The 24,248-nt window shown below is 41.3% G+C and overlaps 1 protein-coding gene across 1 annotated transcript in view; it reads left to right on the forward strand.

The window, feature by feature from the left end:
- Positions 1-24,248, forward strand: part of PPP1R1A (protein phosphatase 1 regulatory inhibitor subunit 1A) — a 247,717-nt gene that overhangs the window by 76,265 nt on the left and 147,204 nt on the right. The window contains exon 2 of the mRNA XM_044286654.1: positions 14,032-14,092. Within this exon, the coding sequence (XP_044142589.1) occupies positions 14,032-14,092 (61 nt within the window). The remainder of the gene's footprint in view (positions 1-14,031; positions 14,093-24,248) is intronic.

The following is a 24,248-nucleotide window of genomic DNA, read 5'->3' on the forward strand; positions in this document are numbered from 1 at the left end:
AGGTTCAATCTATTCCCCCATAAGAGCTGGAAGAACAGACTATAAACCCGAGTCCAGAGAGGCTCTGGCAAGATACACACACTACCCAAATAGATAACTATATACAATTCTAGTACCCCCAGGTCTGGGGTACTACATATGGAGGTAGAACAACTAAATGGTGATTCTTGTTAAAACCAAATCTTTACATTGCAGAAGAATCTTTCTTTGAACTGGTTTACAGAAGCCCCAAGTAACAGGTATGAACAGCCTCTATAGTGATATTAGTCTTTGCAAAAGTTGATCGGGACCTGGAGAAATTCAGTGGCCCTGCAATGCTAGGAGACACAGCATTGCCATAGAACTCATTCATTCCTTTAGTATTACTCCTAGAAGCTATGAATCAGGACCTTCATTGCAAACTGCTGCCAATTCATTCATAACTTGAAGTACTGTAATACTAAGCAGAGTCAAACAGCACAATACAAAGTCATAGGAAAACAAATGCTCCAGAATTGTCATTGGGGAATGCAATTAGTTACAAAAACATGTCAGGAGAGGTGACATGTCCTCTTTGAAGTCCAGGACCGGAAGCCGAATATTAAGAATAATAAATTGCATAATCTCATCATTATTGCCATCGTTCCCTTTAAAGAAAAGTGAATTTTAATATAAATTGTTTCTAAAGTAACTTTTAATATATCTTCACAAAGGAGATAAGTTGCTAAAGAATTGACTTTTACAATGTGACAAATTCTAGGATATAATTTCATTCAAGTGAAATGACTGCACTGAATTATTAAACATATGTGACTTCCAATTTGTAAGAGGAGGGTTATTCCTTTATAGGTTCTGAACTTCTAATTATAGTACAGCTCAGCTGAAACTCAATTACTATATTTCTGTCTTCCATTGCTGGGTTTTTCTTAGCTGCAATTATTGGTTAGGAAACTTACAGAATTTTAGATGTTTTTTTCTGAAAGTTTTAATATCTTGATTTAATATTTCACCCAGCTGGAGCAGTATTAAAGGGGTTCTTCAGGACTTAACCATAGAAACATAGGAGGCTGATGGCATCACAACACCACATAGTCCATCTGTGATATTGGATAGGCTATCATGTTTGATATCTGGGACTGCTGGCGATCATCACAATGAAGCGAACCCTGTCCTTGAAAGAGGGCTGTGACCTGTAACCTCTTCATCATGCTGATCTCAGGGAGCCCAAAAGGTTAAACTAACCTATCTGGACCATATCTATCTATCTATCGATCTATCTATCTATCCTGCATTTAAGCCTTAGTGACGATTCAGACTGCCCATGCTGTTCTTTCTTGTTGCATTTTCTGTATCCTGAGTTTCTGGTGCCTGTATTGGGGTCTCTGACCCCAGTTAGTTAGATGCCATCCTAACTGGGACTATCCCAGGAGGTAGCAGTCCAGTTGCTTCCCAGCAGCAAAGGCCATATCCCAGAACTGGTGCAAAAGAATAAATACCAGGGGAGTGCCAGAATAACAACCTTAGGGTTTGCCCTACAGCAAACCAGTTAGTTGACACATTGGGTCAGCACTTATGGTTTTTGTCATGTAGCATTGCCTTGGTTGATAAGAGATGCAAGTAGCTAATGTTAGAGAGCACTACAGTCACCATGCAGACAACTGCCAGTGAACCTACCAACTATCCAAAACCATTCCCATTAGTATGAGACTTGTTACCCTTAGGTTCTTCACCTGGGCCTTCTGCAAGGAAGGATCACCTGGCTGCTATGGACCCTGGATACATCTATTGAGCTGATAAGAGAATACTGGTGTGGGCACACAAGTATCAGACCCTCCAAAATGACCTGAAAGGGAAAAGAGGAGTCAGCAAGCAGACTCAAAAGCCTGGATGGACAAACATGATGAATGCAGTACACGAAAGGTTAAATCTAGAGACAGACTAGAGCCGATTTCCAGGAAATTAGATATAATCAGAAATAGCAACCACAAGGATAGTCCAAAAACAAGGCAGAATTGTGATAACCAGAGAAGTCAGTAGTTAGTCGCACAGTATAAAGCCCGGATAAACAAATGCAATCACAGGGAATCTTGATAGGAATCAAATGTCTTAAATCCCATGTCTTACTCTAGGATTGGACACTGAAACAGAGACTTGATTGGCTCGGTTTCCAGCCACACTGTCAGGTCTAGCAGGTTAACTGGTCAGCATGACTAACCTCCTAGTACAGCCCTTCATAGTAATGTGAGGTGAACTCCTGACAGATAGGGAGCATTGATGGGCTTCTGACTCTGATCTTCAGATATGCCTCTATATATATAATTTTCCTTTCTTCTGTACATTAAAGTATATTAGATGTCAACATACAATAGGCCGCAGACTGAATGTTTGTAGGGTCCAGAGCTAGGCTTGTATATTAACACGTGCAGGTTTTGACCAGAAAAGGATTAAAAAATAACTGGTATTAAAAAACTGCCATTAGCTTAAACTAATTATTAACTGGGAGTCCATTATCTCTTATAATACACACCTCGGCTTCTGAAGAGCCTAGCAATCTGCAACAGACTGGTTCTTCAGAGAGAAGATCAGTGTCAATGTAATGCCGCTCATCTCTGTTTGACAACCAGGTGCTGATATCAGAGAGTGAAGACATGTCACCGGAAAATTCAATCAGCATGTATTACAGTTACATATTCCACATGCAGTCTGACTAGTCATTTATATAGAGGCAAAACTTCTGTATAATTTTGCTATATGCGTCTATCCCTCTCTTGAAGGCATCCCATGATTTTATTTGCCTTGGCAGCAGCTGCCTGGCACTGAGCTTGGTGTCCACCAATATCCCTTGTTTTGCTGTGACAGTAATAATTAAATAGCTAACGACTGTATGATCTCAATGTTTTTTTATTTCCTCAGTTTTAATGTCCAGCACATTTTGCTCCTTTATAGGGGTTGGCCTACAAAAGAAAATGATCACCTGTCCTCAGGAAAAGTGATGCATTCTATATATAATTGCTGGGGTTCCATCTGCTGGATATGTGATAAATGTATGATCACTGGAGGTCCAACCTCTGAATAGCTGGATCAATTCTTTAAGCACAATTAGCCCCATGCTAATTAATGCGTCATAGGATAATTGACCATCAGCCTGTATAATGCTACACTAGAGTTGAGTACTCTGGAGCTGCCTCGTCTCTATCCTCTCTTCTTGTTACAGACATTGCTGGCCAATCTGAACAAGGGTGTTTCAGTTCATTGAGACAAATATCAGCCTAATTTGCAGGAACTCATTGTGTCATTTATTCAGTAAAACATTAATTTGCAGAGCTCGTTTCTTGATGAGAACAGTTACAGCCACTCGTGGATTAACCTGTTAGCGGTTCATCATAGAAGGCAGTTCTGTTTATAGTGTATAAACCAAGAATTAAATAAATCTATAATTATTTCCTTTAAAGGGCTTCTGTCACCCCACTAAAGTAATTTTTTTTTTTTGGGGCTAGTTAAATTTCTTATACTGTGATATATGAAAATATAATGCTCTTACTTACTTTCCTTCAGCAGTTTCTTCTAAAAACGAACTTTTATAATATGTAAATGAGGTCTCTACCAGCAAGTAGGGCGTCTACTTGCTGGTGGCCGCCGCAAAAAAAACGCCCCCTTGTCCTGTTGATTGACAGGGCCAGCCGCGATCTCCTCCTCCGGCCAGCCCTGTCAGCATTTCAAAAATCGCGCGCCTGTGTTCATTCGGTGCAGGTGCTCTGAGATGAGGAGGCTCGCCTCCTCAGAACTCCCTCAATGCGCCTGCGCTAATGACATCACCGAAAGAGAAGACGTCATTGGCGCAAGCGCACTGAGGGAGTTCCGAGGAGGCGAGCCTTCTCATCTCAGAGCGCCTGCGCAGAATTGAACCCAAAGGGGTGCAATTCCTCTCTCTATATCTGTATTTTCAGGGGCAGCTTTTATAACAGATGGCCTTTCTGTCTCTTAAAGGGAACCTGTCACCGGGATTTGATATATAGAGCTGATGACATGGGTTGCTAGATGGCCGCTAGCACATCCGCAATACCCAGTCCCCATAGCTCTGTGTGCTTTTATTGTGTAAAAAAAACGATTTGATCCATATGCAAATTAACCTGAGGTGTGTCCTGTACGTGAAATGAGTCCAGCGTGAAGGAGCCCGGAACCGCCCGAATCCTCAGAATCTCCTCCTTGCTCCACGATGTCAGAAAGCCAGAGCACCGTAATCCAGCGATGCGCGAGCTAGCGCATGTGCAGTTCCTTTCCTGAGGCTGATGCCAGCGCAGTGAAGGAACTCTATGACGACACTGCGCATCGTGAGATTACGGCGCTCTGGCTTTCTGACGTCAGGGAGCAAGGAGGAGATTCTGAGGATGCTGGCCGGTGCTGGGCTCCTTAGCGCTGGACTCCTTCGCGCTGGACTCACGTACAGGACACATCTCAGGGTAATTTGCATATGTATCAAATTGGTTTTTTTTACACAATAAAAGCACACAGAGCAATTGGGACAGGTTATTGCGGATGTGCTAGCGGCCATCTAGCAACCCATGTCCTCAGCTCTTTACATCAAATCCTGGTGACAGGTTCCCTTTAAATATGACAAGGTATCGAAAACTTCTAATCCTACCAAATTGCAGTGAAGTCCATAGCCATAAATATCTGCATTACCTTTCACTGCTTTGTATTGTCCAGCAGTTTTCCTTTCCTCTGAGATGCTGGTACTTGACTCAAGTCTCACGGCTCCTGTGTCTCAGTCTGTTGCTGTCTCTTCTCTCACTCAGACACACACGCTACTTCTGCTGGATGCTCTTGTCTCACAGGGCAGGAGTTTTCTTTTTCTTGTGCTTCCCCTGTTCTCTCACTCATAGCCCCCTTACAACTGAACTCACTTCCTGTCAGCAAGGGGACAGACAGTCAAAGGGGCTGCCTGGCGTATTACCTCCCTACTCCCCATACATAGCCTTTAAGTTGTCAGTGACAACTCAACTTCCCATAGAGAGACCGCAGTGTGCAGAGTTTTTTGTCCGGCCGCCTCTTGGCATGTTTGCCATGCTGTGGCCAGATCTCCAGCTGGTCTCCATTATAGTGAATGGGGCCGGACAGACTTCCAGCAGCACACATGTGAAAACGTTAGTACGGATCAGGCAGGCTGTTCCCCTGCCGTAACAGCCTGCCGGAAAAGCCTAATGCTAGTGTGCAAGTATCCTAAGGCTACTTTCAAGTCTGTGCTGTGTATTTTTTAGCAAAGAAAAAAACCTGCATGCAGGACTTTTCTCTCTGCTACTTTTAACAAAGTCTGTGATGAAAGCCCCAAATGGAGCTTCCGATGCAGATGTGAATGCAGACTAAATCATAAAATAATATGCACCACATACATTTTATTTCATAAATATTGTACAACCACACAATCAAAAACAGACTTAAAAGTGACATGAAAATGATCGCAATGTCCTCTTCAGTTCCTAAATTCTTACTATAGATTGACATTATATCTAGTTGATACTGTGGCAGATGTGGATATATATTCCAGAAAGTCAAATTTGAGATTAGGAAATCTATTCATCTGGTGCCCTCAATATAAATAGAAAAAAAAGGAAGAATAAAGAAAAGAAAAAAATCAACACTTATGGCATCTTGATACTTAAATAAAAAATACTGTAACTTAATATAACAGTTCAAAAAAGTATGATATGTATATATTTATATACAGTTATGTGCAAAAGATTTAGGCAGGTGTGGGAAAAATGCTGCAAAGTAAAAATGCCTTCAAAAATTTGTGTCAATAGTTTATTTTTATCAATTAAAATGCAAAGTGAATGAACAAAAGAGAAATCGAAATCAAAGCGATATGTAGTGTGACTACCCTTTGGCTTTAAAACATCATCAATTCTTCTCAGTACATGTGTACACAGTTTTTGAAGAAACATCTTGGAGAAGAGATCTTCTGTGGATGTAGGCTTGCTCAAATCCTTTTGCCACATTGCCTGTATGTTTGGGGTTGTTGTCCTGCTACAGAATACATTTAAATTTAAACTATTAACACTTCTAATTTTGAAAGCATTCTTACTTTGCAGCATTTTTTTTCACACTTGCTTAAAACTTTTACACAGTTCGCTCTCTCTGTATAATATATATATATATATATATATATATATATATATATATACAGTCGTGGCCAAAAGTTTAGAGAATTACATAAATATTGGAAATTGGAAAAGTTGCTGCTTAAGTTTTTATAATAGAAATTTGCATATACTCCAGAATGTTATGAAGAGTGATCAGATGAATTGCATAGTCCTTCTTTGCCATGAAAATTAACTTAATCCCAAAAAAACCTTTCCACTGCATTTCATTGCTGTCATTAAAGGACCTGCTGAGATCATTTCAGTAATCGTCTTGTTAACTCAGGTGAGAATGTTGATGAGCACAAGGCTGGAGATCATTATGTCAGGCTGATTGGGTTAAAATGGCAGACTTGACCTGTTAAAAGGAAGGTGATGCTTGAAATCATTGTTCCTCCATTGTTAACCATGGTGACCTGCAAAGAAACGTGTGCAGCCATCATTGCGTTGCATAAAAATGGCTTCACAGGCAAGGATATTGTGGCTACTAAGATTGCACCTCAATCAACAATTTATAGGATCATCAAGAACTTCAAGGAAAGAGGTTCAATTCTTGTTAAGAAGGCTTCAGGGCGTCCAAGAAAGTCCAGCAAGCGCCAGGATCGTCTCCTAAAGAGGATTCAGCCGAGACCATTCATGTGTGGGGTTGCTTCTCATCCAAGGGAGTGGGCTCACTCACAATTTTGCCCAAAAACACAGCCATGAATAAAGAATGGTACCAAAACAGCAACTTCTTCCAACAATCCAACAACAGTTTGGTGAAGAACAATGCATTTTACAGCACGATGGAGCACCGTGCCATAAGGCAAATGTGATAACTAAGTGGCTCGGGGACCAAAACGTTGACATTTTGGGTCCATGGCCTGGAAACTCCCCAGATCTTAATACCATTGAGAACTTGTGGTCAATCCTCAAGAGGCAGGTGGACAAACAAAAACCCACTAATTCTGACAAACTCCAAGAAGTGATTATAAAATCATGGGTTGCTATCAGTCAGGAATTGGCCCAGAAGTTGATTGAGAGCATGCCCAGTCGAATTGAAGAGGTCCTGAAAAAGAAGGGCCAACAGTGCAAATACTGACTCTTTGCATAAATGTCATGTAATTGTCGATAAAAGTCTTTGAAAAGTATGAAGTGCGTGTAATTATATTTCACTGCATCACAGAAACAACTGAAACAAAGATCTAAAAGCAGTTTAGCAGCAAACTTTGTGAAAACTAATATTTGTGTCATTCTCAAAACTTTTGGCCACGACTGTATATGTATATATATGTATATGTGTATCTCAGATATATCTGAGAAAAAAGCAGCACTCTCCCAGACAATAACATGTGGGTGGCAGCGAACTTAACCTTGACCAAGGAATCATTCACAGCAGGATGAAATCCAGGGCACTCCAAAGAATTCAGTGAAGAAAACAGTGGCGTTCACCCATGAGCGTACAAAGTTTCAATCCTGAAGTACATCACAGATCTATTGCGGGACATGAAGCGGCATCACTAGATCTGCCAGGAAAATAGAAGCTGCCACCAGCTAGCGCAACAAAAGTGTCCTCCTTCCCCCGGTCTCCTTTGCAGCAGCTTGGCCGCATCCACATGTACAGTGTCCTTTTCATCGTTATCATCAGTTACTGCTTCTCTCACTCAGACTACTACTCCTCCTCCACTCTGCTGTCAGCCATGGATAACTGAATGTATGGCCAGTAAACAACTGTATAAGCCTAGCAATCTGATGATGAGCAAGCTCAACTCCCACTTCGCCAAGTTGCCAGCGGTGCAGTCTCTGGATTCTGTTGCCTTGGCGAAATTGATGTCGTTCACTCAGCCTTACTGGAAGATACGGTACCTTGCTCTTTTTCTCAAAAAAGCCATCCCTGCCCTGTACTGTCACATGGCTCCTTGCAATTGTCAGTGTGAAAAGGTGCACGCCACCATGGACACCTGGAGCAGCTGTTACAGGCAGGGACAGTACATGTCATTCACGGCCCACTGAGTCAATGTTTTTCCTGGCAGCAGAGAGGTCCTATTGCTTTTGCTTTTTTTCCGCCTCCTCCGTGGACATCATATGTGTAAAGTGGAACGTTGCCACGCTGTGTTTGTGCTGATCAGCCTTGCCAAGAGAAGCCACACAGTTGATCAGTTGCTAAAGAGCATCAAGCAGCAAACATCCCACTGGCTGTCTCCCTGCCAACTCCCACTGGGCAAGGTGGTCAGAAACAATGGTAGAAACATTGTGGCTACACTGCATTTTGGGGAAATGACACATGTTCATTTGCTGCAGTTTCACTTTGCAGATGCTAGAGGGTCTGTACGAGCAGTGTAACTGTAGTTCATGGTAGAAAATTCAAGCAAGAGTTCAATTTCCCTTTAGCATGTATCTCTTCCTGGGAGATACATCCCTCAGAGAGGGAGGAAGTCTCTATACACAGTTGGCGTCCTTAATGAGAGCCTGATCACTGCCTTACTTTATTGGAGAGTAGGACAAATTCTATTGCTGGATTTCCTTTTCCAGTCTCCTTAGCTTTCAGAGAAGCTTAGTAGTGGCCTCCATAGCTTTGTCCAAAAGTCAGCATTGAGCAAGAAGTGAATTGAGTATCATGAGACTTAAGCTATAGGTCTTTTTTAGTGCATCGATGATGCTGTTCTTCCTTTAAATATTGGCATGGCACATACAGGGAGTGCAGAATTATTAGGCAAATGAGTATTTTGACCACATCATCCTCTTTATGCATGTTGTCTTACTCCAAGCTGTATAGGCTTGAAAGCCTACTACCAATTAAGCATATTAGGTGATGTGCATCTCTGTAATGAGAAGGGGTGTGGTCTAATGACATCAACACCCTATATCAGGTGTGCATAATTATTAGGCAACTTCCTTTCCTTTGGCAAAATGGGTCAAAAGAAGGACTTGACAGGCTCAGAAAAGTCAAAAATAGTGAGATATCTTGCAGAGGGATGCAGCACTCTTAAAATTGCAAAGCTTCTGAAGCGTGATCATCGAACAATCAAGCGTTTCATTCAAAATAGTCAACAGGGTCGCAAGAAGCGTGTGGAAAAACCAAGGCGCAAAATAACTGCCCATGAACTGAGAAAAGTCAAGCGTGCAGCTGCCAAGATGCCACTTGCCACCAGTTTGGCCATATTTCTGGAGTGCCCAAAAGCACAAGGTGTGCAATACTCAGAGACATGGCCAAGGTAAGAAAGGCTGAAAGACGACCACCACTGAACAAGACACACAAGCTGAAACGTCAAGACTGGGCCAAGAAATATCTCAAGACTGATTTTTCTAAGGTTTTATGGACTGATGAAATGAGAGTGAGTCTTGATGGGCCAGATGGATGGGCCCGTGGCTGGATTGGTAAAGGGCAGAGAGCTCCAGTCCGACTCAGACGCCAGCAAGGTGGAGGTGGAGTACTGGTTTGGGCTGGTATCATCAAAGATGAGCTTGTGGGGCCTTTTCGGGTTGAGGATGGAGTCAAGCTCAACTCCCAGTCCTACTGCCAGTTTCTGGAAGACACCTTCTTCAAGCAGTGGTACAGGAAGAAGTCTGCATCCTTCAAGAGAAACATGATTTTCATGCAGGACAATGCTCCATCACACGCGTCCAAGTACTCCACAGCGTGGCTGGCAAGAAAGGGTATAAAAGAAGAAAATCTAATGACATGGCCTCCTTGTTCACCTGATTTGAACCCCATTGAGAACCTGTGGTCCATCATCAAATGTGAGATTTACAAGGAGGGAAAACAGTACACCTCTCTGAACAGTGTCTGGGAGGCTGTGGTTGCTGCTGCACGCAATGTTGATGGTGAACAGATCAAAACACTGACTGAATCCATGGATGGCAGGCTTTTGAGTGTCCTTGCAAAGAAAGGTGGCTATATTGGTCACTGATTTGTTTTTGTTTTGTTTTTGAATGTCAGAAATGTATATTTGTGAATGTTGAGATGTTATATTGGTTTCACTGGTAAAAATAAATAATTGAAATGGGTATATATTTGTTTTTTGTTAAGTTGCCTAATAATTATGCACAGTAATAGTCACCTGCACACACAGATATCCCCCTAAAATAGCTAAAACTAAAAACAAACTAAAAACTACTTCCAAAAATATTCAGCTTTGATATTAATGAGTTTTTTGGGTTCATTGAGAACATGGTTGTTGTTCAATAATAAAATTAATCCTCAAAAATACAACTTGCCTAATAATTCTGCACTCCCTGTAGATTCAGCTGTGTTGTCCGATGTGTTTAGTTGCATAGTTGGGCAGTCAGCCATGGCAATAGATGTGGCACAAGGCTGTAGCTGCCTGACAGCTGGGGTTATTTAAAGATCAGTGACAACCTTTCTGCTACTTTCTGTCAGTAATAATGTGAGGCACACTAATGCACAGAGAACCCTGAGTAATTGCTCAAGGAAAATTGAGCAATTATTTTGTTAGAATTTCCACATATTTAATAGCGTTAATGGAATAAATTGTGCATCCATGTGACTTCAACATTTGCCTAAAATTGACCAGCTACCAACAATGAAGACATCAATTTTACCTGCTAAGGCTGTGTGTAACCAACAATGTACACACCGCTCTGGAAATGGGGCTTAGAAATTCTAATCAGCCAGATTCTTGGAAGCAATTTGTTACATAAAAGTCTGCAAGCATGGGGAAAAATGTGACCAATTCTGATGATAGAAAGAATTTACCATAAAACTTCTGAAACTGAGAGCCCTCCTGCCTTCTGCTGAGCATTATTTTACTGCCTCAGCTTACATGACTTGCTGACTATATGCATACGTTATGACCACAGTCTCCCCATGTCATGTACATCATCTCAGGCTGTATATATTGAGGCACATTTACATTAGTTGTATTTTTTTTTTCTGCCCTATGAAGGTTGCAATTTTTTTGCACAAAACCCATTTTGAAAAAAAAAAAGGAATTGTGATTTTATTTTAATGATTCTCTGCTGCTTTTGTGAGGACACTGTGGCCCGATACATTTACAACATTTCTGCTAACAGAAATCTACGCCAGTCCATATCTAGCATAGATTACAGTTTGTACCCCAAAGACATCGCAAGATGCAACAAATGTATTGCTGTATTTCATAATTCCAGATATAGACCCACAGACAAGATTTAAAGAGGAACTCTTAGCTCTCCTGACCTCTGCTTTTATTTCCCATAATAAATAATGTTACAGCATTCTTAGAACTCTTTAGTGTTTTTCCTTTGTTATTCCTGTCAAAAATGTAATTATAAATGTATAATTGGACAACTGGGTGTTACCAGTTGGGGGTGGGTCTTTACATACTCTGAAACTGTCTAATCAGGTATGACACTGCCAGATTTACAAGGAGTGTGTTTCCACCCAGTTGTCAATTTATTCCTAAATCTCTCAGAGGATTATGAAAGGAATGACAAAGCAGAGTTCTTAGAAAAGATGCTCCAGAATTGTCAGTTCTTGGGAAACAGAAACATTTATCAAACAGAAATGTCAGACCACATGGATATGGATACAGATGAGTACCACAGCTTTAGTGGACCAATGGGTGTTGGTCCATGTATGGGCAGAAGTGTAGTGCCCTGGAGCACGAGGTACTTTAATGTTTGGACATTTGCCTATTTCCCCTATGCAAAGTTAAAACTTCTTACTTTATTTCACTTGAAAAGGTTAACCTGCACTGTTTAATATTGTGTAACTGCATTTTATATGTTGTGATATATCCTGTTCATTATCACTGTATTTGCAAGGCTCTGTGAAAACGGTTAATGAACACTGAGAGACTGTTAGGACTTTGAATGAGAAGCTGGTAATTTTCCACAGCTGCCATAGAGTTTAAAGAAGACCATGTTTTGGAGGGAAAAAGCTAGACATTTTACCACCAAACCCAGACAGCCTGACCTTGTAACTGTCTGGGTTTAGCTATGTTGTTATGTCGGGAAACTTGTTTTTGTCTGGAAAAACTGCTGTCATTGTCATTGTGTATCATTGAAGCTCTAATGTAAGTCTATGAGAGACGTAAAGTCTAGCTAAAACTGTATTTAAGGAGAGCAGTCTGAGCCCCTAGTGTGCTGCAGTTAGGGAATAGTACTTGGGAGAGGAGACTGTCAGTCTACTGAGTGACCAGAAGAAAACGCTGAGACAGGGATATGCTGCCACAGACCTTGGATCACCAGCTTTGACCAGGGTACCAGCCTTCTGAAGGGAGAGAAGGGCAGCTAGCTCAGGCCTTTCCTCAGCATCAAACCCTTCTTCTGCCAGAGAGGAGACTGGAGAAGTCAGCCCAGTGCCTTACCTGTTTTGCACCTGAATTCCTCCAGTAAAGAAGCACACTGGTTTACTGCAGACCCTGACTCTCTGGACTTAACTCCCTTTGGAGCAGCAACATGTGGTGACACCTAGACGTTGTCTGGGGAACCCAGCCTAACGTTGGGGCCACCCCAAACCCGGCCACTGCAGAAGCAACTACTGAGTGTACTGTATGTGTGTTTGTACTGTTTTCTACCATAGATCAAAATATGTTGAAAGATTAATGTTCCTATTAAACTAACCTTAGTGTTATGTTAGTAGTCACTACAACAGAAATGTCTGGAGAGGTGATAGGTGCTTTTTAATTGTGTTATCCTTTCAAGCTGGATGCTATGTTACAATGTTCCATGTACAGAAAAATATACTGAGACTCCCACGTGCGCAAGCTGGAGTAAAAGGAAGTAGGACCTACGATGCCAAACTTACCTTCTTACTTCCAGAGACTGAGCTACCGCAGTGACTCAAATGTAGGATTAGCCAGTAAGGAAGACTACCTTCTTGTATTTACTCACTAAAAAGCTAGATAAGCTCAAGACACCATTTCTTCAATCTACATAGCGGAACCAACAGCAGGCTTTCATTATTGTAATGCTTTCCACTGTAAAGTGTTTCACAGATCATGTGTAGAGCAGGGTGGAAAGATTTATAGCATTTATAATGAAATTATTCTGACTGCCAATATACTGCCTTATCAGATCACCATTATAAATAGTCAACAGGTAAATGCCACTAAGGTAAAATGTGATGTTTTCTTACAGTGTGCTAGTTAATTATTGGTAATTAGTAAAGATTAGAGAATTTCTTCAACTTAGTTTCTGGTCTGATTTTAACCAATTTGTCAGAAAATTCAATTCAGTGCTCCAATTTGTTCTGAACAAAAATTATATCTTAGCGGAACAGGTTTTTGGAGAAAAAAAAAAAAAAAACAGGCACAATTGGACATCCCCTGAGTGTGACCAAATTATACATTGCTATTGATGCACTGAAATACAGGTTTATTGGGAAAAAGACTGGATCCTACACATAATAACAAATAGTGTATCCAGCACCCTGTACACATGATTGGTGAACAGCTCCAGCTGTAAGAACAAATTACACTAACTGCCCCTATCCTGTCCCTAGTGATCAAACCTTTCTACCTAGTCTTGTGTGTCTATTGTAGTCTGTCAGAGACATGGCAGACCTGTCCTGTTACATCATTGGCTGAGCTCACAATGGCATCTGTGTTTCCCAGCTAGTATAGATTCTGATAGGCTAGCCAATATTCTCCCTCCTGATTGGCTGTTAGGATGACTGCCAAGCATTGTGGGCAAGCCCACCAGCCAGGGCTCTAGCTTTGGTCATGTGGTCCTCCATCTTCATCTTCCCTGCCTTGTATCCCTCTCTAGTGTACTGAATTTTAAATGTATAATGGCAGGTGCCATTTTGCACGATTTGTCCAAAACAAATCGCCAAAAGTTCCAATTTGTTTGGAAGATAAATATTTGTGGAATGTGTGACAAATCTGATAAATTTTTAATTGATTTGCTCTTCTCTAGTAATTAGTATTAGTATTTGCCATGTGGTACAGTGAATGCAGTTTACAATAACAAATGTCTTTCTCGTTAATAGATACGCAGACGTAGACCTACCCCTGCCACCCTTGTCCTGAGCAGCGACCAGTCTTCACCAGGTGAATGTCATATTTGTCCTCCTAAGATTTTAGGTAGTTTCAGGTCTCAGGACTTTCTGCTCTACCACTATAGATTTATTTTACATGATGTTCATCTTCATATGTATTTTCAATACCATGGGGCACAACATATCCATGGCCTGCTGGTGGCCCTTTACTATGGGAGACCCTGACAATTGAACCATCTTGTCAGCAGCTGCTAATCATTTTAGCCTTTTTTATGATCAGCTGGGGTTTTATATTGATCAATATATTTCTGGCTGTGTGGATATTTTGCCTATTTTGGCAATAAATAACTGGATGACTATGGCTGGTAAGGCATGCTTAGCATGAGTTCAGAGTACACAAATGTGGATTGCATATTGTATATAAAAATCCCTAATGTCATCTGAGATTGTTACTTTTTCCCAGATTGAAAATATGGATCACACTCATAAATATAGACAAATATATCCAGGACTCCAGACCTAGGGGTATATGCAATTGTATTGTAAATGATTTTCTAATGTTATGTATTTTATATTGTATGTTTTGGCCATAAGTACCAGCAGAGGATATGGATGGCAAGTGTTTGGCAGGAACGAATCTGGACACCCTGTTGATCCCCTCTTGGTAGTAGTGGGCTGGTCCTGCCAGGAGAGGGAGTTCTTGTCCAGAGACAGTGATGAGAGGAAGCACACTGCACAGCTCCTGCTCATGGAATAGATTCTCCAATGAGAACAACTAGAAAATGCCCTCAAGTAAATCCTTGAGAAGTGAGGCAACAGAGTAACAAGCAAAGAAACTGCTGGAAGATGAGGGACTACAACTAAGATGCCCATCATCCAGACTACCACTAGGCTAGTTAAAAGTTAAGTCTAAACCTGCTAAACTACAGCCATCCAACGTGCCTCCATATTCCTTACTGGTGCCAGAAAATTGCACTTGGAATCTGCTGTTATTGAATGTACCTGAAGTTTGCACTTTTATATTTACTTCTGGCCTCATTCTTCAAAACTACACTTCCATTGCACCGATCCCCAGGAAGCAGTGGCCCGAGGGAGTACACCATACACAACACCTCATTTTTTGGAGGGGAAAAGCAAGTTCAAATTTCAAACATGTTGCCCACTTAATTCCCAGATGTAAAAATATGCCTGTGTTTTTCGCTATGTGGACACTATAATTCAGGACCTTCCAATACTAATGCAAATACAAAGAGTTAAAACAGCTGTGTGACCAAGGTCTTTGCTAGAATGATCCTGTATATTGCTATTTGTTCAGAGCACATAGAGTAATTTCACAATCAACCAAGAGCATTAACCATCTGCTGCTTTTTTTTTTAAGGATCAATCCTGTAAAATAGCCTAGTTATGTTAAGAAAATGGTGCTATTACATGTACCTAGTTATAGTTACACATTTATTACAGTTAGAAACAGACACATATCCATCAAGTTCAGTCATGGAAAGGGAGAGTATGTAAAATAAGTGAAGAGGTGGATATTTTATTTTTTACAATGCAATGTGGACCCCACCAAGACAAATTTCTTTAACTTAAAGGTGTTGTCCCATCTCAACATAGAATGTGTCGGCAGATAAGAACCATTTGGCCAATCTAGTCTGCCTAATATACTGAATACTATGAATAGCCCCCTGGCCCTATCTTATATGAAGGATGGCCTTATACCTATCCCATCCTTCTGGATACTCCAAATGAGGTCTCACTAGTGCTCTGTAGAGCGGCATGAGCACCTCCCTCTTTCTACTGGTAATTCCTCTCCCTATACAGCCAAGCATTCTGCTAGCATTTCCTGCTGCTCTATGACATTGTCTGCCTACCTTTAAGTCTTCTGAAATAATGACCCCTAAATCCCGTTCCTCAGATACTGAGGTTAGGACTGTATCACTGATTTTATATTCTGCTCTTGGGTTTTTACGTCCCAGGTGCATTAGCTTGCACTTATAAACATTACATTTTAGTTGCCAGATTTTTGACCATTCCTCTAGTTTTCCTAAGTCCTTTTCCATTTGGTGTATCCCTCCATCCCTCTGGTGTATCCCTTTATGGCATATCATTAGGTTATGTCAAAACTGGCCCATAGGTAAGGGTCCTACCTCTGAGACTTGCTTCTGTCTCCAGAAAGAGGCTCCCGAAGTCAAGGTAAAACAGCTGCACATGCTCAGTCCCCCTCCATTCACCTCTATGGGCGTTTCCGATAATAGCTGAGCACTGGCTTGGCTGTATCCAGCAGTCCCATTGTGGTGAATGAAAAGGTGGGCACTGTAAGGTTGCTCTGTATTTACTGCTATGGAAGCTCCATATTAGTGAATAGAGAGGATGCTGCACATGCACGGTGTGCTCTCTATCACTTTGTAGCCCCCGTTCTGCACACAGGAGCAGGTCCCAGAGGTGGGTATATGACACTTAAGGCATATCACTAGGAAATGTTGAAATGGGATAATCCCTTTAAGGTAGCTAACAGAGGAGTGGCCACCTAAACACCCATATGGAACACTGCAAGAAAGCATATTTATGTACACATGTGCCCTTCCTTGCCTTTCTTCTGGGCTCAAAATATCCCAAAATAAATGGCATGAGATGGCCAGCTTTGAAAAAATAAATAAAATAGGGGGAGATTTATCAAGCTGGTGTAAAGTAGAACTGGCGTAGTTGCCCATAGCAGCCAATCAGATTCCACCCATAATTTTCCAAAGGAGCTGTCAAAAAAGAAAGGTGGAATCTGATTGGTTGCTATGGGCAACTAAGCCAGTTCTACTTTTCACCAGTTTGATAATGTTGCACATACATCATTTATAGAAGAATGCATCGTCCTTAAAGGGAACCTGTCACATTGACCATACATTTTAATCTACCAGCAGCATGTTATATAGCTGAGCAGATTGCTATATAGTTTTGTGGGAAAAGATTTAGTAAAACCTGTATTTTATTTATTAATTACATTTTTATAATTCTTAGAAGTCAAGTGGGCAGTTCCATTGAGTGATTGAAAGCTTTCAATGTATGTGTACTGATACAGGGAAGGCGGTAAAACACTGATAATGCCACCTAGTAGACCCCTAAAGGCCCCTTTACACGGGACGATACGGCAGGAATGTTTCCTTCCCGACAATCGTCTGCTGGCTGGTAGAGCAGACCAAAGTCCAATAGAGATGAATTGAGAAGTTGAACACAGAAGCTCTTGTTCTTTTTGGGAGCTTTGTTCTAGAGATACAGTACAGTCAAGGCCAAAAGTTTTGAGAATTACATAAATATTGGAAATTGGAAAAGTTGCTGCTTAAGTTTTTATAATAGCAATTTGCATATACTCCAGAATGTTATGAAGAGTGATCAGATGAATTGCATAGTCCTTCTTTGCCATGAAAATTAACTTAATCCCCCAAAAAACTTTCCACTGCATTTCATTGCTGTCATTAAAGGACCTGCTGAGATCATTTCAGTAATCGTCTTGTTAACTCAAGTGAATGTTGACGAGCACAAGGCTGGAGATCATTATGTCATGGCAGACTTGACCTGTTAAAATGAGGGTGATGCTTGAAATCATTCTTCCATTGTTAACCATGGTGACCTGCAAAGAAACGCGTGCAGCCATCATTGCGTTGCATAAAAATGGCTTCACAGGCAAGGATATTGTGGCTACTAAGATTGTACCTCAATCAACAATTTATAGGATCCTCAAGAACTTCAAGGAAAGAGGTTCAATTCTTGTTAAGAAGGCTTCAGGGCGTCCAAGAAAGTCCAGCAAGCGCCAGGATCGTCTCCTAAAGAGGATTCAGCTGCGGGATCAGAGTGCCACCAGTGCAGAGCTTGCTCAGGAATGGCAGCAGTCAGGTGTGAGTGCATCTGCACGCACAGTGAGGCGAAGACTTTTGGAAGATGGCCTGGTGTCAAAAAGGGCAGCAAAGAAGCCACTTCTCTCAAAAAATAACATCAGGGACAGATTGATCTTCTGCAGAAAATATGGTGAATGGACTGCTGTGGACTGGGGCAAAGTGATATTCTCCGATTAAGCCTCTTTCCGATTGTTCGGGGGATCAGGAAAAAGGCTTGTCCGGAGAAGAAAAGGTGAGCGCTACCATCAGTCCTGTGTCATGCCAACAGTAAAGCATCCTGAGACCATTCATGTGTGAGGTTGCTTCTCATCCATGGGGGTTGGGCTCACTCACAATTTTGCCCAAAAACACAGCCATGAATAAAGAATGGTACCAAAACACCCTCCAACAGCAACTTCTTCCAACAATCCAACAACAGTTTGGTGAAGAACAATGCATTTTCCAGCATGATGGAGCACCGTGCCATAAGGCAAAAGTGATAACTAAGTGGCTTGGGGACCAAAACGTTGACATTTTGGGTCCATGGCCTAGAAACTTCCCAGATCTTAATCCCATTGAGAACTTGTGGTCAATCCTTAAGAGGCGGGTGGACAAACAAAAACCCACTAATTCTGACAAACTCCAAGAAGTGATTATGAAAGAATGGGTTGCTATCAGTCAGGAATTGGCCCAGAAGTTGATTGAGAGCATGCCCAGTCGAATTGCAGAGGTCCTGAAAAAGAAGGGCCGACACTGCAAATACTGACTCTTTGCATAAATGTCATGTAATTGTCGATGAAAGCCTTTGAAATGTATGAAGTGCGTGTAATTATATTTCACTACATCACAGAAACAACTGAAACAAAGATCTAAAAGCAGTTTAGCAGCAAACTTTGTGAAAACTAATATTTGTGTCATTCTCAAAACTTTTGCTCACGACTTGTAGGTGCAGGTCCCAGAGGTGGGAGCCTTAAGGATGTATTAGATGACACAATCTAGCAGGCGATTGTTGGGGGGGGGGGGGGGAGGAATGTTCCTTTCCAGCAATCTCCTGCTCGCTAGCGGTGGAGACCTATTACATGCAGCAATCTTCTCCATAGTAGTTGAGGTGGTAAAACAATAACTTTTGTGACAAATGATCTATTAACCAATGAACGAGCGCTTCGCTCATTCATCGGGTAATCGGCGGCACATTTACACTGCCAGATAATCACTAACGAGCATTTTTATGAATGCTTGTTAGCGATTATCTGCAGGATTCTCGGCTCATGTAAAGGGCCCTTAAGCATAACAGAATCAGGTACTGTATTTAAATTAATGAAATGTAGGTTATTCTGGATCTGGGGTGGACTGGGAATTTAAAGAAACCCTGGAGAAAAACTAAAAGTGGCCCCATTTTGTAGGCAAATCTAAATTTACAGAAGGCCGGGAAAACACAAGTAGGCCAGGAAAAAACAAGTAGGCATGGCTAATACAAGTAGGCAGGCCAGCAATACCATAATGCAACACAAAACACTGCCCCAGCAGAACCAAATACCACAGTGCAGCACAAAATACTGCCCCAGCAGAACCAAATACCACAGTGCAGCACAATATACTGCCCCAGCAGAACCAAACACCACAGTGCAGCACAAAATACTGCCCCAGCAGAACCAAATACCACAGTGCAGCACAATATACTGCCCCAGCAGAACCAAATACCACAGTGCAGCACAAAATACTGCCCCAGCAGAACCAAATACCACAGTGCAGCACAAAATACTGCCCTAGCAGAAAGAGATACCATAGTGCAGCACAATATACTGCCCCAGCAGAACCAAATACCAGAGTGCAGCAGTCAGAATGGTGATACAGCTGAATTCAGTAGGGTACCTGTGGTCACCAACCAGGTTCATAAGTATCTAAAGCTCCAAGTTATTTAATTGTGGAAATGTCAGTTTATGTACCAGACAACAGCCACAATGTCAGCCCCTCTGGGCATCAGCACACAAAGAGGTTTTGCTGCAGGGTCTATGGCCAGTCTGCCTCTGTACTAAATCTTTTCCCATAAAACTATAAGTCAGTGTGTGCTCAGCTTCTCCTGCTCTATAACATGCTGCCTGCAGATTGCATAGCATTTTCCAAGTGACAGCTTCCTTTTAATGAAAATTGCAGAAAGGCAAAAACATGGACAAAATGAAGTATCTCACTCAGCTAACTGGCAGTGCAAGTCCTGGAGCCTTACATACAGATGCAGCAATCTTCATCTAAACATTAGTTTGGTTCAACAGATATTTATATGCAATATGCATTAAGCAGCCACTCCAATACAAAGTGAGTAAGCTGCCACACTACATGTACTGCCTAGGCGTGTACTTACTGTAGAATGCCTCACAGGGCAAGTTAACACCTAATACATTAGTTCTGTGAGGTACTATGAATGCACCATGTTGACCCACATGCTCAGTTTGCATACAGGGCTCACTTTCTAATAAGGGGAACCTAATGGTTTGAGGGAGGGGAGATCCTTGTCCAACCTCTACACCAAAGATTACAAAATAAGACAACTATTAGTTAGCGATTAGTTCCAATGTTTCAATGTTGTTTTTACATTTATATATGTTAATGTACACCCAGAAATCTAGAGTTGAATTTAATGAGTTATTAATCATGAAAGAAGCAGTATGCCTCAGGTCTGATGCTATTTATTAGTTTTATACATAAGCCCTTGAGGTGTTCTGCTATTCAACAGAGGTACAAAGAGGTTAACGAGAACCCAGGATTCCCAGGTTTCCCTCTGGGACACCTGCTTTCCTAAGTTGAACTAATTGCCCCTCTTTCTATCCCACTAATAAGGCCATCTGTTTCATCCCTTTCACATTCAAGGATGCTTAAATGGTTGGAAGGCAGACACACCTTCATTTCCCACCATAATAATTTCAGCATCTAAAAAAGAATGTTTCTTAACTGTCCAATATCATCTTATAGACCCTGGCATTTCAAATACTTAAGATTGGTCCTGAGGGTCATTACTGAGGGTTACAGTTAGGAAGTGGTTAATTGGAGCATCTGTTTCATCTAATTGGCTCCTTCTTGTTCACTGAAGTCTTTATTGAGTTTATTTCGAGGATGCTAAAGGCGAATGAAAGATGTATATTCTGCTTGACCTGGTTGGTGAAGGGCAGAAATTAGTGTTTGGTCTAAAACTTTTGCAAAATTAAATGTGTTCTTCATACTTCATACTTTTGTTTATGAAGATTTTTGAATCTGGACAGGTTGCTCTGTCAGTCACATTGTGGCCTGAAAATTGGGCTGTCTCATTGTGCCATGAGCCCTATTAGGCTACACATGCTTTTCAGGCCGCGTGTCCCAAATAATCATCCCATATAATCATACAGATAATCAGCTGGTTTGTTGGCTAATGAGCATCTTTTATCAGGATAAAAGATGCCTAATTATCGGCAGCACATTTTATTGTGTGATCAGGGATGTGCTGCCGATAATAATTAGAATAGAATGAGGGAGGAACGACTGTGGTAACAATTGTTCCTCCCACATTCAGTTTTCATCAGTCCGTGTAATCAGGTTGGTATAAACGAGCGCCGATGGATATATTTTATAATACTGCAGATGTGTCCAGTCCAAATTAAATATAATTTTGTTAAGGGTCCATTCAGATGTCTGTAAGTGTTTTGTGGTCCTCTAATTGCAGATCCGCAAAGCACGAATGGCTGGCTCTGTGATAGAAATCAGCGATTGCGCGAAAGACTAGGACATGCTTTATCTTTTTTGCTGGGCCGCGGAACGGAATTATTGATGCTGACATTACATGGTGTGCGGACCCAGAACTACGACGTATGAATGGACCCTAAAGGAGTATCTTGATAATGTGAAGATATCCCCTATGCATTCATAGGGGATAACTGTTAGATGAGCAGAGGTTGTACCTCTGGGACTTCCACCGATCACAAGAAATGAACGGAGGGGAAGGTCAAGCATAAGCACTGCCGCTCCATTTATCTCTATGAGATTGCCAGTAATAGGAGCCTATGGTGATAAATGGTGGCTGAATGGCAAGAATTTGAAGCGTCTGTCAGACATACCGTTGCAAGAAAAAATATGTGAACCCTTTGGAATTATATGAATTTCTGCACAAATTGGTCATAAAATTTGATCAGATTTTCATCTAGGTCACAACAATAGACAATTACAGTCTGCTTAAACTAAAAACACAAATAATTAAATGTTACCATGTTTTTATTGAACACACCATGTAAACATTCACAGTGCAGGTGGAAAAAGTCTGTGAACCCCTAGACTAATGACATCTCCAAGAGCTAATTGGAGTGAGGTGTCAGCCAACTGGAGTCCAATCAATAAGATGAGACTGGAGGCGTTAGTTACAGCTGCCCTTCCCTATAAAAAACACACACCAGTTCTGGGTTTGCTTCTCACAAGAAGCATTGCCTGATGTGAATGATGCCTCGCACAAAAGAGCTCTCAGAAGACCTACGATTAAGAATTGTTGACTTGCATAAAGCTGGAAAAGGTTATAAAGTATCTCTAAAAGCCTTGCTGTTCATCAGTCCAGACAAATTGTCTATAAATGAAGAAAGTTCTGCACTGCTGCTACTCTCTCTAGGAGTGGCCGTCCTGTAAAGATGACTGGCAAGAGCACAGTGCAGACTGCTCAATGAGGTGAAGAAGAATCCAAGAGTGTCAGCTAAAGACTTACAAAAGTCTCTGGCATATGCTAACATCCCTGTTAGCGAATCTATGATACGTAAAACACTAAACAAGAATGGATTTCATGGGAGGATACCATAGAGGAAGCCACTGCTGTCCAAAAAAAAACATTGCTGCACGTTTACAGTTTGCACAAGAACACCTGGATGTTCCACAGCAGTACTGGCAAAAAATCTGTGGACAGATGAAACCAAAGTTGAGTTGTTTGGTAGACACACACAACACTATGTGTCGAGAAAAAGAGGCACAGCACACCAACATCAAAGCCTCATCCCAACTGGGAAGTCTGGTGGTGGGGGCATCATGGTTTGAGGCTGCTTTGCTGCGTCAAGGCCTGGACGGATTGCTATCATCGAAGGAAAAATGAATTCCCAAGTTTATCAAGACATTTTGCAGGAGAACTTAAGGCCATCTGTCCACCAGCTGAAGCTCAGCAGAAGATGGGTGTTGCAACAGGGCAACGACCCAAAGCATAGAAGTAAATCAATAACAGAATGGCTTAAACAAAAGAAAATACGCCTTCTGGAGTGGCCCAGCCAGAGTCCTGACCTCAACCGGACTGAGATGCTGTGGCATGACCTCAAGAAAGCGATTCACACCAGACATCCCAAGAATATTGCTGAACTGAAACAGTTCTGTAAAGAGGAATGGTCGAGAATTACTCCTGACTGTTGTGCACGTCTGATCTGCAACTACAGGAAACGTTTGGTTGAAGTTATTGCTGCCAAAGGAGGTTCAGCCAGTTATTAAATCCAAGGGTTCACATACTTTTTCCACCTGCACTGTGAATGTTTACATGGTGTGTTCAATAAAAACATGGTAACATTTAATTCTTTGTATGTTATTAGTTTAAGCAGACTGTGATTGTCTATTGTTGTGACTTAGATGAAGATCAGATCACATTTTATGACCAAGTTGTGCAGAAATCCATATCATTCCAAAGGGTTCACATACCTTTTCTTGCAACTGTATAAATTTTTTATTCATATAGCGCTAACTTAGGTTATGTTGAAACATCTGATTGTTTAGACTGGGTATTCTTTAAAAGGTTTCATAATAAGGCCAGCATAATACTTTGATATTCAATTTTAGTACAGAGAAAACTCACCTGGGCTTGGTTTTCACCATGGTTAGACTTTAATTTGACATCTAGGTGGAGTTCTGTGCATATACTGTGAACTCCATGAGCGAATATATGAGATGACCTACAGGTTCAAGCAGTGTATTTCTAGCATCTGCTATATCCTCTCGGACCACAATGAAACAGCTGAATGCCACAGGATACAGAGGTAGCACTTGCATTTTTTTCCTGGTGTCTAAAGGGGGCATTGTACTCATTCTGAGCTAAAAAACATTTTTTCAGTTGGTCATTATTTGGAGCCCCTTTCTCTATACAGCCTTGAGATTCTCTAGTAGCATGCTGTCTATTTTTATTTTTTCCTTTCAGGCAGCTAATCTGACAGCTCCTTATCTCTGATCTCTAAACTCCACTAATTGTAGCTCAATTCTTATCTTACTGATAAGAATGTGGCAAAAATCAGTATTTATGACCTTTTAGTAATTTTGAGGTAAGGTTTATTAGATGACCGTCAGAAAGTGAAAGTAGGAATCACACAGACA

The sequence above is a fragment of the Bufo gargarizans genome, chromosome 3 (assembly GCF_014858855.1).
Source record: "Bufo gargarizans isolate SCDJY-AF-19 chromosome 3, ASM1485885v1, whole genome shotgun sequence".
Taxonomy (NCBI): Eukaryota; Metazoa; Chordata; class Amphibia; order Anura; family Bufonidae; genus Bufo; species Bufo gargarizans.